Below are 16,740 nucleotides of genomic sequence, written 5' to 3' on the forward strand. Positions count from 1 at the left end.
TATATGAAATAATATATATATATATATATATATATATATATATATATATATATATATACAGTATATATATATATATATTTTTTTTGTTTTTTTTGTTGCTGTTTTGGCCAAATATTTTTGGTTACCAACATTTTGGTGCATCACTACCTTGAACCTTCAATATTAGAAGAACATTGTGCTGTATGATTTTTGTTACCGTTGTCTAAATAAATGCATTTGGGTGTGTGTTTGCAGCTCTTTTATCGCGTCACAGACGAGCGTGCAAAGAAGAGTGAGCTGCTATTGGTGGGAATGATCTGTTACTCCAGCAGACATTACTGTGCCTTCGCCTACCACACCAAATCATCCAAATGGGTTTTCTTTGATGATGCCAATGTCAAAGAGGTGAGACTACACTTGTCTGTTAGGGCTTAAAGGCACAATATGTCATTTTTGCCGCTAGAGGGCGTGTATTCAAAATAAACAAAGAAACAAAGCCGTAGTTTGATGAAGTGTGGAATCATGGGAGTTGTCGTCTTCATCTCCACAGCCGACGCAATGTGACAGGACTCAGGCAGAAATCATGTTCATGGATGAGCTAATGATTTATTAACGTAGTAGAATGAAGCAGTGTGAGGCTGAATGCCGTCGAAGCGAAACGAAGCCGCTGAACAAGCACGACACACGGCTCGAAAGCAGAAAGTTCTGTTATAATGCTACTCTGTGCGGTCATCACCGGTTTATTAAAATGCACAAAATATTAAAACGTCTTTGGTATTTCCATGTTTTCTACAAAACCGGAAATCGAGGGGTTATGACGTCATTGGCAGGCGACACAATGACACTATAGACACGGTCCGTGTCACTAGTTAAAATTGCTTATTTCTCTGGATTTAAACATTCTTCAAAACATTTCGGATAATGTGAGTACACAAGTCAGCAAAATATATATATAACACTGTTCTAGTGGTTTTTGGATATTTTAATAAAAAATTCTTACATATTGTGCCTTTTATGTCCTTCTGTCTATATATTTACACAATTACTATTCATAATGCTAACGACTACCCAGCAGTCCTGGTCATGTGCCTTATTAAACAAACATTCCCTCCATCTGCACATTTACATAACAAAACATTTTTACCATTTTAACTGATCACGTTTTTATTTCCTGTAACTTAACTTAACTCTTAACTTAACTTAACTGCTTCCTCCATTCTCGCACTCACACAAAGGGTTTCTAGTACGCTTCTTCATCAAATCTTTATTTTTCTCTTGATTTTGAAACACAATTTTTTTTTAGTTAAACCAAATATAGTTTAATTTTTTAGCAAAAATAGATTGTAAAAAAACATGATATTGTGTTTTCAAGTCTTACATGCATTGCTAAAAATGAATACCTTCCTCAGTATTTTTGTCTTGTTTTCCAATACAAATATCTAAACATCTTTAAATCGAGATCAATTTCCTTGAGATGCAAAATGAAGAGATAAAGTCTTGTTTTCTGAGAAACTGAACAAAATTAAGTGAGTTTAAAAAACAACAAATATCTGTAATTAGGGTTTGAAAACATTTCTCTTTGAAATACGTTGTTTTCCTAAGTCCATTGGTGGATATTTGTTCTTTTTATTCATAAACTCACTTTATTTTGATCAATTTCACAGAAAGCAAAACTTATGCCATTTCACTTCTCAATTAAATGCTTCTTTATTTACAAATCGTTAGACATTTGCACTTGTAAATTGCACTAAACTACAATTTTAACAAATTAAAAAAATATAAAAATAAAACTAATTAATAAAAACTATAATGGCATCTCAATTATACTAAAATTACAATGCCACCAATCAAAGGATTTTAATGGGCAGCCAGCGAGTGTGAAATATGTGGCGATGCAGTGTAGTGGTGCATCTCTTCATCATCTATCAGTAGTGTGCGGCTTGTGCTTGCATGTGCACTTCAGCTCTCACTGGGCTAGTGGTGCCCGTCTCCACCGCCAAGATAAATCACCCTCACACACAATATGTGCACTACAGTAGATGTGTGTGTGCTAACATACAGTATAGAGTAGATGTGTGTGTGCTAACATACAGTATAGAGAGCCAATCCAGTATGCAGTGTAAGAGAACGTACTTCATAACAGCTGTTTTGTTGATTAAGCATGTCTTAATTCATCTCCTTTACAGTCTGCTTGCCTGCAAGAGCTTGCCTGCTCTTTTTTGACTGTTCAGATAATTGTGTTTCTTTAATGCATCCTCGTCCTGCTTGCTGACTTTTACTGCTGTTCTCTTCCGTCTGTTAATTAAGAAGGTTACATCTGTTTGCCTGGAGAGACTTTTGTAGTACAGCCTGCGTACTCTTACCTCCGAAGCATGCAAGCCTTCACGTCTAATAATAATCTAACACTTCAGGTAACTGCTCTCTGTATGCTAAAGAATTATTATTTTTTTAAAGGTGGGATCCAGATGGAAGGATGTGGTCACTAAATGCATCAGAGGTCACTTCCAGCCCTTGCTCTTGTTTTACTCTAACCCTGATGGCAGTGCTGTGGTAACAGACGAGGCCCAGCGGACCAACAGCAGTGCTACCCAAAATAAGAGCTCAGTCAATGGAGAAGCACCAGGTAGAAACCAGTTTCAATGCAGTTATATTGTATTCAGGTCAATTCAACACATGTTAAGGTATACCATTTGAATAAAGACAAACTCTGCTATGACTTATTTTGAAACTATTTTTGTTGCTGGTAGCAAAAATAAATTGATATTTTAGCTGTCAACATAAATTAAACGTAACATTAAATCATTATTTTTAACACATTTAATAATGCATTCGTAATTTTAACGGTTTCATTCTGCTTTAAAAAATGACAGTAGATTAATCACAGATAATTATTTAATCACTTGAATTTTCAGATGCTTGCTTCCTTAAAAAAAAAAAAAAACACTGTTCAAAATCTCTGATTACATGCATTGCTAAAAATGAATACCTTCCTCAGTATTTTTGTCTTGTTTTCCAATACAAATATCTAAACATCTTTAAATCGAGATCAATTTCCTTGAGATGCAAAATGAAGAGATAAAGTCTTGTTTTCTGAGAAACTGAACAAAATTAAGTGAGTTTAAAAAACAACAAATATCTGTAATTAGGGTTTGAAAACATTTCTCTTTGAAATACGTTGTTTTCCTAAGTCCATTGGTGGATATTTGTTCTTTTTATTCATAAACTCACTTTATTTTGATCAATTTCACAGAAAGCAAAACTTATGCCATTTCACTTCTCAATTAAATGCTTCTTTATTTACAAATCGTTAGACATTTGCACTTGTAAATTGCACTAAACTACAATTTTAACAAATTAAAAAAATATAAAAATAAAACTAATTAATAAAAACTATAATGGCATCTCAATTATACTAAAATTACAATGCCACCAATCAAAGGATTTTAATGGGCAGCCAGCGAGTGTGAAATATGTGGCGATGCAGTGTAGTGGTGCATCTCTTCATCATCTATCAGTAGTGTGCGGCTTGTGCTTGCATGTGCACTTCAGCTCTCACTGGGCTAGTGGTGCCCGTCTCCACCGCCAAGATAAATCACCCTCACACACAATATGTGCACTACAGTAGATGTGTGTGTGCTAACATACAGTATAGAGTAGATGTGTGTGTGCTAACATACAGTATAGAGTAGATGTGTGTGTGCTAACATACAGTATAGAGTAGATGTGTGTGTGCTAACATACAGTATAGAGTAGATGTGTGTGTGCTAACATACAGTATAGAGAGCCAATCCAGTATGCAGTGTAAGAGAACGTACTTCATAACAGCTGTTTTGTTGATTAAGCATGTCTTAATTCATCTCCTTTACAGTCTTGCCTGCTCTTTTTTGACTGTTCAGATAATTGTGTTTCTTTAATGCATCCTCGTCCTGCTTGCTGACTTTTACTGCTGTTCTCTTCCGTCTGTTAATTAAGAAGGTTACATCTGTTTGCCTGGAGAGACTTTTGTAGTACAGCCTGCGTACTCTTACCTCCGAAGCATGCAAGCCTTCACGTCTAATAATAATCTAACACTTCAGGTAACTGCTCTCTGTATGCTAAAGAATTATTATTTTTTTAAAGGTGGGATCCAGATGGAAGGATGTGGTCACTAAATGCATCAGAGGTCACTTCCAGCCCTTGCTCTTGTTTTACTCTAACCCTGATGGCAGTGCTGTGGTAACAGACGAGGCCCAGCGGACCAACAGCAGTGCTACCCAAAATAAGAGCTCAGTCAATGGAGAAGCACCAGGTAGAAACCAATTTCAATGCAGTTATATTGTATTCAGGTCAATTCAACACATGTTAAGGTATACCATTTGAATAAAGGCAAACTCTGCTATGACTTATTTTGAAACTATTTTTGTTGCTGGTAGCAAAAATAAATTGATATTTTAGCTGTCAACATAAATTAAACGTAACATTAAATCATTATTTTTAACACATTTAATAATGCATTCGTCATTTTAACGGTTTCATTCTGCTTTAAAAAATGACAGTAGATTAATCACAGATAATTATTTAATCACTTGAATTTTCAGATGCTTGCTTCCTTAAAAAAAAAAAAAACACTGTTCAAAATCTCTGAAATTTCTAAAATATAATATTAAATAATAATATAATATTAAATAAATACTAAATAATATTTTGGAATATAATAATATTCCAAAATATAATTAAAAAAGTTAATAAATAAAGTGCTGCGTCTTCATTGAGTTTATTGTATAAGAGAGGATCATTAATATTGTTAGTTAATATTGATTAGCACTAATTGAGTGTTGTTTGTTATTTTGAATCAGTGGTGTGTTAGCTATGCTGATGCCTATGCAATTTAATGTTTGCATTTCACAGCAAGTGTATTCTGTATATAACTGTATGTGATTAATAAAATATCTTGAATCAGTGCTTAACTAGTGCCACTAGTACTGCTCGAAAATCTAAATGTGACCCTGGAGCACAAAACCAGTCATAAGGGTCAATTGAAATTGAAATTGAGATTTATACATACAAAGCTTTCTGTTGATGTATGGTTTGTTATGATAGGACAATATTTGGCCGAGATACAGCTATTTGAAAATCTGGAATCTGAGAGTGCAAAAAAATCAAAATACTGAGAAAATTAGGTTTTGATATATTTACAGTAGGAAATTGACAAAATATCTTCATGGAACATGATCTTATATTAATGATTTTTGGCATAAAAGAAAAATCTATAATTTTGACGCATGCAGTGTATTTTTGGCTATTGCTACAAATATACCCCAGCGATTTAAGACTGGTTTTGTGCTCCAGGGTCACAAATGTAAATTTTTGCACCACTAACAGTAAAGATTCACTACAAATCAAATAGGTTTAAAAATAAAGGTTTAATAAGGTTTTGAAAATCTTCATTGTTAAGCACACGATGGATGTTTTGTCAAATTTGATTATGTATTAAAAACCTTTAAGATTTTTTTTTTCTTTTGTGAAAATGTTCATAATTTTCACAGTACAAAATTAAATCAGAATGTCTTTTCAGACAAGTCACAGTCTTTGAAAGCTGTGGGTGTGAAAGATGAAGTAAAATAACCGAATAATATTAAATAAGTAATTTTATCAAATTAAATGAAGATGTGGTGCATAAAAAATTAAAGAATGAAATTATTTGTATGTCTCTTTCAGGTACTCCTATACTGGGCGGAAAGAAGTTGGAGTTGACGCGAGAGAACTTGACTGCTTTCTTCTCAAATCATGGTACTCCGAAGCAGAAGTCTCAGCCTCCCTCTGTGTTCAGTCGTGGCAGTAACCAGACCAGCGGCGGCAGAGGGCCAGGTAAAGAAAACACATAAACACACATACTGTATAAAGAACTTAAAACACGGATTCCACAAATGATATGGTTGCTATTATTGCAGCTCACAATGACTTGGTGGTTCTAACTGGATCTATTACTCATTTTCTTGCACTACATGCATTCATTTCGACAAATTGCTAGATATAAAGATATCAAAGCACTTTTATAAACTTTTATTTTTTTTTAAAAAGATATAAAAGCACTTAAAACACTAAAACATGAACACCCCAAATTGTATGTTTGGTATTGCTGCACCTTACAATGACTTGCTGGTTATGACTAGGACTGTTAATCACATTAATTAATTTGTCCAAATTGCAAGATGATGTCACGATTTATATTTTAATTAGATTAATTGTGCAGCCCTAGTAACAACATAATGACAGATATGTTTTCTTTTTTGAAAGTCAGGAATGAATTTCGCTACTCAAGACTGTTAAAACAAAAGACCCAATATTTGCTAAAGTGTACAATGTTTGGGATAAGATTTTTCTATTAACCGTTTGAATTAGGAAATATCAAAAAAAAAATAACAGCTGTTTTAATCGTAGTTTTAGTTAAAGTTTAAGTAATTATGTTGTTTTTATTAATTAACAAATATTAGTTTATATATGTATATGGGCTGTCAGTTTAACGCGTTAACTTGGTTATGAAAAAATAACGCGATTTAAAATATTTTAAGCAGTTAACGCAATGGCCCCATCCCCAGACCTCTACATAATCTTACATTTCATTTAGTTGGCTGTTGACAAATACGATGCAGGGCAACAACTCCATAAATGCAGTTATGCACTAAATTCAAGATATTGGTGCAAAAATGCCCCTGTATGTGTTTTTGTCTCATATTTATGTATATCACATATCACACGAGCAGCGAGAGCAATATCACAGGAGTGCTGATTTTGTCCCGATCTATGACGAGTTTAAATGTGATTTTATACAACAGTTCAGTAAATAAGAAGCTGGTATTTAGTTATATTTTAAACACAATATTATGTGTTTTTGCTCAATTTTGCAGAGGACATATTATCTTTTAAGCCATAGCAGAATTGTTGCGTGTCTCCGAGCAACACAGCAGTGTTTAGTTTCTGAATGAATCCACCTTTTGAGCGAATCGTGTGAATCAATGATTCAAAGGCCCATTCATAAACAGAGCAAAAACAAACGAACAAAAAATACTGAGATGTTTTTCAAATTATCTTCTTTTATGTTCAATAGTTTATGTTAGGATGTTGTTGCCTAAATGTTTGTGTCATACATTTTATGTTGAATCAAGTAAAATATTTATTTCTAAAGCTACAGTTTGTAATGTCTACTTAATACTTTCTCATTTAACACAAAAATAGCTTTAGTTGTTGTTGTTGTTGTTGTTTTTATTTTGTTGTCTTGGTTTTATGGTTTTTGTTTTGCTATTTTGTTTTGTTGCTTTTTTATGTTCAGTTTTGGGGATTTCTTTTTGGGGGTTTTTTCCTCTCTATTTTCTTTTTTTTTTTCTTTGCTTTTTTTTTCTCTCGTTTGTTTTAATGTGGCTTAGATGTCCATGTATCTCTTCAGGCCACTGTAAGAGTAAACTTTACAAAGTTCAGAAGGAGATCTGTGTCTTTTAAGTATGCTTGGGAATGTGATCTGGGATTGCTGATAGCATGATGTTTTCTCAGCTGTGTGACCGTTATGTGACTGCAGTGTGTTTGAGGGCAAGAAATGTCCTTTCTCTCTCTGTTATCTGTCTCTCTCTCACTCTTTTGCTCTCTTGTAACACTTCACTGCTTTTCTCCTCCAGCACAGCAAAAAATACTGGAACACACACACAGATACACATTGATTGCCGTTAAGGCTCTTAGGCTCTACTGTCCTTCCCAGAAGCCTCAAGGGTGTATTTAAAGAGTGCAGAGGCCACACTTTCTCCCACCATCCCAATGATGCTTAACTTCAACTCTAATGATTTATTTGAAGGGTGCTGCATATGGATTTTACAGCAGACCCATAAAACATACTTGACAGTTTTTTTTAATGGCTGCATTAACATTTCAGAATTCCTGTATCAAAAAAAAGCACACACACTAGATTCAGACCCTGATATATGATCATTTATAGTAAAGGTAATGAATTCAAGCTATATAGTTTTTAAGACCTCGGTAGGACCTGATTTTGCTGAAATAGTGCCTTTTGCTTAATTTGTGGAATCTCTGGTGAAAGTGCCGCATTTATCCATATCTGTGTTGTTTGTCTTACAGTCAAGATGAACGTTGATCCAATTCAGATTCGATTCAGAGAGATTTTGCGGGAGCTGCCAAAAGAAGGTCGTCCCATCAACCTTATTAAGAAGGACTCGGATCGGTCACAGACAAGAACAGAAAAACTGAGGCTCCGGGGTAAGAATGTTACAACTTGACTGTTTTGGGTAGAAATATTTCAATAAAATGCCATTAGTGGCTTTTATAAAGGCAAGCCTCTCTTTTGAAAGTTTTTTGAAAGTCTCTTATGCTCACCAGGGATGCATTTATTTGATCAAAAATATGGTATATTGTGACATATTACAATAGCTGTTTTCTGTTTGAATTGTTATCAATGTTGAAAATCATTTGTTGTGCTGCTTGATATCTTTGTGGAAACCGTGATAACTGTCACTAAAAAGTTTGGCATAAGAAAGATTTAAAATAAAAAAATTAATACTTTCATTAAGCAAAGATGCATTAAATTGATCAAAATGGCGTAAAGACAAAATAGTTATTTCGAACTTTTTAGTAATATAAGATTCCTGATAAAAAATTAATCACAGTGTATCCACACAAATGTTAAGCAGCACAACTGTTTTCAACATTTATAATAAGAACCACTATTAATAATTGAGCACCAATAGTAATTGATAATATTCAAACAGCAAATAATCATATTAGAATGATTTCTGAAGGATCATGTGACGCTGAAGACTGGAGAAAATTCAGATTTGATCACAGGAATAAATTACATTTTAACATATATTAGTTAATCAATTAGAAAACAGTTACTTTACATTGTTGTAATATTTTACAAATGAACTGTTTTAATGTATTTTTGATCAATTAAATGCAGCCTCGGTGAGCAAAGATACTTCTTTCAAAATATTTCTGACTGGTAGTGCATTCAGGGTTAAAGATTTGAACAAGCACATTTTTCAACCGTAGCAAGAAAGAAATTGTATTCTACCACTTTTGCTCTCTTGTATTCAGTCAGACCACTTTAAATGTCTCCTCAGTCCTCTTTGGAGAAGCACAGATCTGTGGTAGTTACACTCGAAGCTTATAGCGGAGCTTTGGAGCGGAATAAACTCGCTCACAGCGCTCTGCTGGTCCTTATGTAACCCGGGGTCAGCGAGAAGTGTTAAAAACACAGATTACCTCTGACGTGTGCTCCAGAGGGCTGTAATCTCTGTAACGGTTCCTCAGTCTAACTCTTTTCCAGCGCAAATTAATAGTGGGTCGTTATAAAGTTATATTTAGATTTTTCTACAAATGAATATCATGCATCTCTAAACGGAGGGTTCGGTGGATGGAAATTGTTTTATGGTGAAAATATCAATACATTTATATGTATTTATTATTGAAATGTATCATTATAATCAGAGGCAGCATGATTAACCAGATGGCTGACAGCTACTGTATGTGCACCTGTCAAAATATTTGGGTGTTTTATAAAATGCTGGATGCGAAATCATGTCACATAGAGTCGTGCAATGCAAATCCACCTCCACTTCCAAGTTTCCAGGTGGTTTTACTATAATTGTGATCAATTGAGAATTGAGATCATTTCCAAACGAAAAATGTAAATATATTAACACATTGCATCAAATTTGCTGAATAGATTAGATCAGTGTAAAGGAATAAGAGTAATAGTTTACTGAGAGAGTAATTTACTCACCCTCATGTCGTTCCAGACTCGTATGGCTTTCTTTTTATGTGAAACACAAAAGGAGAGATTTTGCAGAATGTGTTGGCTGTTCTTTTCCATATAATGAAAGTGAATGAGCTTCATAAAATCAGAGTCTCCCTTTACTTTCATTAAATGGAAAAGAGTTGCTTGTACATTCTTTCACATTTCTCATGTTGTGTCATGCAGAATAAAGCAAGCCGTACGGATTTTGAATATTGGTGTGAGTTTTCATTTTAGGTTGACTATTGCTTTAAAAGTAATCCCTTGTGAAAGAGAACTACTGTACACTTTAGCAAACTTTTAAAATCGGTACTACTTACGGAAAAAATGTACTTACAACAGACACTTAATTGCATGTTATTTTAAATTTATATTAAATCCAATTAGCTTTAGAGATATTCTTTATTTGCAATTTCATTATTACTAAAATTTACTTCAATGTCATTTCTATTGAAACTTGTATGTCTTGTATTTAAATATATTTGCAATTACACATTTGTAATGATGCTGCAATTTAGTTCATTTAAAATGGGTAACACTTTATTTTAAGGTGTCCTTGTTACACGTTACATGTACTTACTATTATAATAACAATTAATTATGCATAATTAATTACATGCAAGTAATCCTAAACCAAACCCTAACCATATAGTACATGTGATTAATATTACTCAGTACTTAAATGTATAATTACACTGTAACAAGGACACCTTAAAATGAAGTGTAGCCTTAAAATGTATTAACTTTAAATCTAATATTGAATAACACACTACCGTTGAGATTATAATCAAGTACTTTACATGTGCTTTAGTATGTTAGTCAACACATCAAAATCAGTGTACTTCATTAAAACATGACAAAGATTATTAAAACATGATGATTTAAAATGTACTTTAAAGTGAAACTTAATTTGACATTATTACAAAGTGCACTTTTTGAAAATTGTACTAAAGTGTGTTAAGAGCCATAGTCAATAAAGTGTCCCTTTAAGTGACCTTTTATTTGATATTATGTTATCTGCAAGTACAGTTTTTTTTTATATATACTTTTAAGATTTGAAGTTCATTTAAGCGCTCTTCTTTTATAGCATGGCTCACTGGACAGTGAGAACCAGCTCATGTAGATATAAGTTTATGAGTATCACAATTTCCTCATGTGCAGTGAAACTGGCTCACCATATTGTGCAGGTGTCATGTGACCAACATTACCATCTCCTTTTATTGCTCATAAGCTGTAAAGTTGTGGTTTGCAAGCCAAGATGCTTGACTTTGCTTTACCCTTTTTAAGTAGGTATATGGCTTACTAATGGCTTTTTAGCCTTCAGCGTTTAGATCTCAAACCAAACTGCCTTTGTCTTGTAGAAAGTTAACTGTGTAGGCTGTTTGAGAATTCATTATGCCAGATAATTAGCATTTTCAGTGTGTGTGACGGCCACAAGTCAAAGTTGCATTAATATCTAATGAGATAATGCTGTTTTTTCAAGCTCATACTGCATGATGATATAGTGAACTTGGCAATGTGGAATGGAGCCGTATGGATTTGCATTGCCGCAGAATCTCTATGCCAGCCCATTTAACAGTGCCAAAATCAGCACTGTTCTGCCCAAAGAAAGTCACTCTTCCACCTTCACGAGAAAAAAGGTCATCCAGGCTGTTAGTGCAACCCCGCATATGTCGGAGATGGATGATTCTGGCCTGCAGACTGGAAGCAGGTTCAGCATCGATGGATTGTGTTTGTGTAATGTAATGAACAATTTAATAATGCAGCAAAATGTGTGACTCAACCAGAACCAGGGCTGCGTTCACACAGAATACACTGATCAGTCTTGTTCGGAAAGATAAATACAGTTCTATTCATATGAACATATGAAAGACTGACAAATCTGAAATGCTGAACAGTTTAGAATTGAATCCTTACAACTGAAGTGTTTTTTTTTCAGTGTTAAATATGTTTACATCGTGAATTCATTCATGAATATCATTACATTTTAAGGAGTCATACCACACTTTAACAACCGAAATAAACCTTGCCTTGTCAGAAAAAGGTCAAATTATCTGATATTTTAATAGACTTTTGACCTTTACCTTCTCGAAGTATTCAATAAAATGATGCAAAGCTAAGAATTTATTTTCATATATAAATAAGTTAAATAAATAAAGCATAAATAGTATAAAATTGTATTTAAATTCTATATTTGCATTGTTGTATACATATATAATATTATTTATATATTGTTATATTTTTTATTTGAAAAATAATATAAAATTGCATATAAAATGCAAAACTAAGTATTTTATTGTTTTAATTGTTTTTTTTCTTCATTATGATATCAGGACACAGTAAAAAAAAAAATATTTATGTACCCCCAAAAATATCAAAATTAATTTGAATTCAGAAATTGAAAATCCTCCTCCTCATAGCAGTGGTGTAATCAAGTAATTGCATGTATGAATTAAAACATTTTTAATGTATTTTTAAACCATACTAATAAGTCCAGACAAAAAAAAAGCATAACCCATGTGATAACTCCGTTACCATTGTGCTTCTAAAAACTAAAATTAAGGATTTATTTAAAGGGGTCATATGATGGCATTTCAAGTTTTTCTCTTTGGAGTGTTACAAGCTGTTTGTGAATAGATAAGATCCCTAAAGTTGCCAAGACATTTTATAAAAGTTAAGACTCGTCCACGCCCTCCTAAAACGCCTCGTTTAAACACGCCCCCACATGTCTACGTCACTGTGTGGGAAGATTTGCATCCGTAAATCCGTAAATCCGTAATTATGTCCCCACTGGATGCAACAAATGCCTCGTTTGTAATGGGTTTTATTGTTTTTGTCTCATCGCACCGGGACACGGCATCACAGTATGGTAAGGGTGTAACATTTCCGTCACACGCTTGAGGAATTCGGCCAATCACAACGCACTGGATAGCTGGCCAATCACAGCACACCTCGCTTTTCAGAACGATGAGCTTTGTAAAAACCGACGCGTTTCAGAAAGGCAGTGTGTGGAAAATAGTGTTTTTTTAACCTTAAACCGCATAAACATTTCATTACACCAAATACACAAAATAATGTTTTATATATAATAATGCATCATATGACCCTTTTAAAAACAATTTTCACTCAGAAGAAACAGGAAGTGACACATTGAATTGAACTTGAAATAGAAAGACTAAAATAGTTTTTTCTTGTAAAACGCCAATAAGCTTTGTTGTGTAACTATATGTTTCTCCTCCCCAGACTCCCCTGACAAGCCTCATTCCCGCTCGCTGTCACCTCCGGAGAACGGCTTCAAGCATCTGGAGTCGCGGCTCTACAGCAGCCAGGGCAGGGGTCCGACAAAAGCCGATCGCTGGCCTGTTACTAACACTCAGTACAGCCACGAGCCCCGCTCTCAGTCCCAGCCTCGCGTTCCGCTTCATCCCCCTGGAGAGAGCCGCTCTCGGAGGCTGGATGTGGCCAATGGCTACGATACAGACAGCAGTCAGGACTCCCGGATGTATGGAAACCCTCACAGCCGGCCGAATCGAGCGTGGAGGCCGATGCGAGAGGCGCTTAACGTCGACAGCATAATAAACAGCGATAATAATCAAAACTCCCACAACTCTCGCAGACAGACCTTTAATCAGGACAGTGAAGAGTCGGCGTGGGTCCGACGAGAAGAACGCAAACCCAAGAGCTTAATGACGATTTACGAGGACGAGCAGCGGCAAGACATGGGCAGCAGGAGCTCGCTGGAATCAGAGGACAGGGTTAAATCAAGCGTCAGTAACCTCACCATTCAGACTGATAACTGGAAATTCCAGCGCACTGAATCTGGATACGAGAGCAGTGATCGTCTCAGCAGCAGCTCGGCAAACCTGGACTCTCCTGTGGTGGAGAACTTGAGCAACAAAGACATGCAGTCCATACCAGAAGCAAACCTCTCCAGGTAAGAGCTACAGTAATCCTCAATTAGGAAGCACATCAAGACATTTGCATTGGGTGATAAGTGTCACTATGATGATGACAAATATGGTAACGAGAAGAAATCAATATGAATTCCGTAACAATGTGAGCTTAGTTACACATTCCTATTAAGTGTCATTTTGTAAGGCTGAGAAATTAATTAGGGAGATTTAAATCTACATACTCTACCAATTAGACGTTTTGTGTCAGTATGATTATTTTTTTGAAAGACATGAATAGTTTTGTTCAGAACGGATGCATTAAATTGATCAAAAATGTCAAAAATTACATTTGTTTTGTGAACTAGGGAATTTAGAGGTTTGTATATTAGTTGTTTTCTGTTTGTTATTTTGGCCTTGTCGGCTCCTGAAGCTAAAATTCCCCCTCTTGTACTGTAAATAATTAAAATACTGTTCATTCGTTTTCCAAAACTCCTCCGTGTCCTCGTACTCCTTCATTTTGTGCCTTCACCCTGGACGGGGCGTAACACTTGTAATGTCTGATAATGCAGCGTTTATGAGTGGAGCTCTGCTTTGTGTACAGCATTACCGGGGAAACCTCGATCTCTACCAATCCAACAGCGCCTCGTGCTGGCAGAGAATGAGTTTGCATATATATGTCACCACAAATAGAATGAAAGTCTGTGGGAAACACTTGTCTCTTTAAAAATAAAAAAAATAAGCCACTTAGCCAATGTAACTTTTAGCATAGCCTAATTTATTTGAAGTGTGTCCCGTGTATTCTGATACATGCATTAATGTTTCTGGGCTAAGCCCCGGATATCCACTCACTGTAGAACTGCCCCTGGAATCAAATCCATTATTTCAGCACTTTGCTCTACTGATTGATAATGCATTGTAAAAAAATGGAGCTTTAATCATTTGAATATGATGGATTATCAACTAATTATGTACCTTCCTTGTAGGTGCGTTCAGATGTAGTATATAACGTTTTTATTAACGTCAAAGTGCATACAGCACCAACAAGTTTGACAGTTGAGGCAAATTCTGTAAACACTGCTTTGATCAATAATGTTATTTTTTTATTGTGCTTGCAGGTTCATTCAGACGGTCAACATTTGTGGCTCCAAATGCATTGAAAGTCACAGATCAGCTGGAATTCTGGAAAGAGGGTGCAGCCTGAATCCCATCCTGCTGTTTCTCATCGGAGAGCGTGTCAACTTTTACTGTCAAAATGACTGAAATTTAACACAACACCACAAACTCATTTTTACTGTATTTTATTTATACTACCAGTCAAAAGTTATTGAACAGTAAGATTTTTAATGTTTCTTAAAGAAGTCTCTTCTGCCTTACCAAGCCTGCATTTATTTGATCCAAAGTACAGCAAAAACAGTACAATTTTGAAATATTTTTACTATTTAAAATAACTGTTTTGTATTTGAATATATTTTAAAATGTAATTTATTCCTGTGATTAAAGCTGAAGTTTTAGCATCATTACTCCAGTCACATGATCGTTCAAAAATCATTCTAATATTCTGATTTGCTGCTAAGAAAACTATTATTATTGTTATTATTATGTTGAAAACAACTGAGTAGAATTTGTTCAGGTTTCTTTGATGAATCGAAAGTTCCGAAGAACAGCATTTATCTGAAATATAAATCTTTTGTAACATTCTAAATGTCTTTATCATCACTTTTAATCAATTGAAAGCATCCTTGCTAAATAAAAATAGTAATTTCTATAATTTCTTTCCCAAAGAACAAAATTATACTGACTCCAAGCTTTTGAATTGTATAGTGTATAATGTTACAAAAGCTTTTTATTTCAGATAAATGCTGATTTTTATATCTTTCTATGCATCAAAGAATTTTGAAAAAAATTTACTCAACTGTTTTAAATATTGATAATAATATTAATAAATGTTTATCAGCATATTAGAATGATTTCTGAAGGATTATGGGACACTGAAGACTGGAGGAATGATGCTGAAAATTCAGCTTTACATCACAGGAATAAATTACATTTTACCATATATTCAAATAGAACGCCGTTATTTTAAGTGGTAAAAATATATCACAATATCACTGCTTTTGCTGTATTTTGGATCAAATAAATGCAGGCTTGGTGAGCAGAAGAGACTTTAAAAACATAAAAAATCTTACTGTTCAAAAACTTTTGACTGGTAGTGTACTTGCCAATTTTTGCTTTTCAGTATGTGTATGTTTTTCCATGATACAAAATCCCCAGGGGACTGTGGTGATGCCCTTTTTTAAGCTAGTGCATCTGAGAGGTCAAGATTTGTAATTTGTACATTTAAAAAGAAAATGTTCAACAATTAAAAATAATATTATCAGAACTAAAGCTCATGAGTTATTGTGATTTTTTTGTGTGTGTGTGTGTGGGGGGGGGGGCTGGGATGGTAAAAATCATGGTTTACAGTGCAGTACCACAATTTGATTGTTTTTTACAGGTAAAAAATGTTTAAACTAAATGAAAATAAATTCTACAGTACTGATACTATAAATGAAAATATGGTAATAATACTGTAAATAAAATACAGTAAAGACATTATGTTTTAGGGTTTCATGACCTAGTGCTGGGCGGTATGACCAATAATTTATATCATGGTATTTTTCAAAATGATACCGGTTTCATGGTACATGACGGTATTTTTTTTTCCATGCATGATTTCATGCATGCCATATTTTCTACTGATTGAGAGAGGAAATACTGCAGTATATTGACTTAGAATGCCCTATTTTACTGTCATGATGAGTGAATATTGTCAAAAAATACCACACTAAATAGTGACTAAAGACGACCCCTTTTAATACATGTTAACCAGGAGATACTCTCATTTATAATCACAGCATCGTCTGATAAAATCAACATGCATCTACACTAAAGAGCGGCTATGCGGTTGTTTTGGCTAGATTACTTTTTTGTCTCATGCAGCGCACTGCCTGCGTCTGAGTAACAAACTAAAAAAAACAACAAACAAAAAACTGCATGTGATATTAACAGACGAACTACGCTCATATTTATAATTCCAAACAATCAGTAAGC

The 16,740-nt window shown here is 34.3% G+C and overlaps 1 protein-coding gene across 1 annotated transcript in view; it reads left to right on the forward strand.

Moving 5' to 3' along the window:
• LOC107552956 (inactive ubiquitin carboxyl-terminal hydrolase 53-like) overlaps positions 1-16,740 on the forward strand; it is a 26,061-nt gene that overhangs the window by 9,125 nt on the left and 196 nt on the right. The window contains exons 4-9 of the mRNA XM_016235019.1: positions 235-384; positions 2,434-2,631; positions 4,099-4,267; positions 5,677-5,826; positions 8,083-8,220; positions 13,001-13,691. Of these exons, the coding sequence (XP_016090505.1) occupies positions 235-384; positions 2,434-2,631; positions 4,099-4,267; positions 5,677-5,826; positions 8,083-8,220; positions 13,001-13,691 (1,496 nt within the window). The remainder of the gene's footprint in view (positions 1-234; positions 385-2,433; positions 2,632-4,098; positions 4,268-5,676; positions 5,827-8,082; positions 8,221-13,000; positions 13,692-16,740) is intronic.

Source organism: Sinocyclocheilus grahami, unplaced genomic scaffold (genome assembly GCF_001515645.1).
Source record: "Sinocyclocheilus grahami isolate Dianchi unplaced genomic scaffold, SAMN03320097.WGS_v1.1 scaffold462.1, whole genome shotgun sequence".
Taxonomy (NCBI): domain Eukaryota; kingdom Metazoa; phylum Chordata; class Actinopteri; order Cypriniformes; family Cyprinidae; genus Sinocyclocheilus; species Sinocyclocheilus grahami.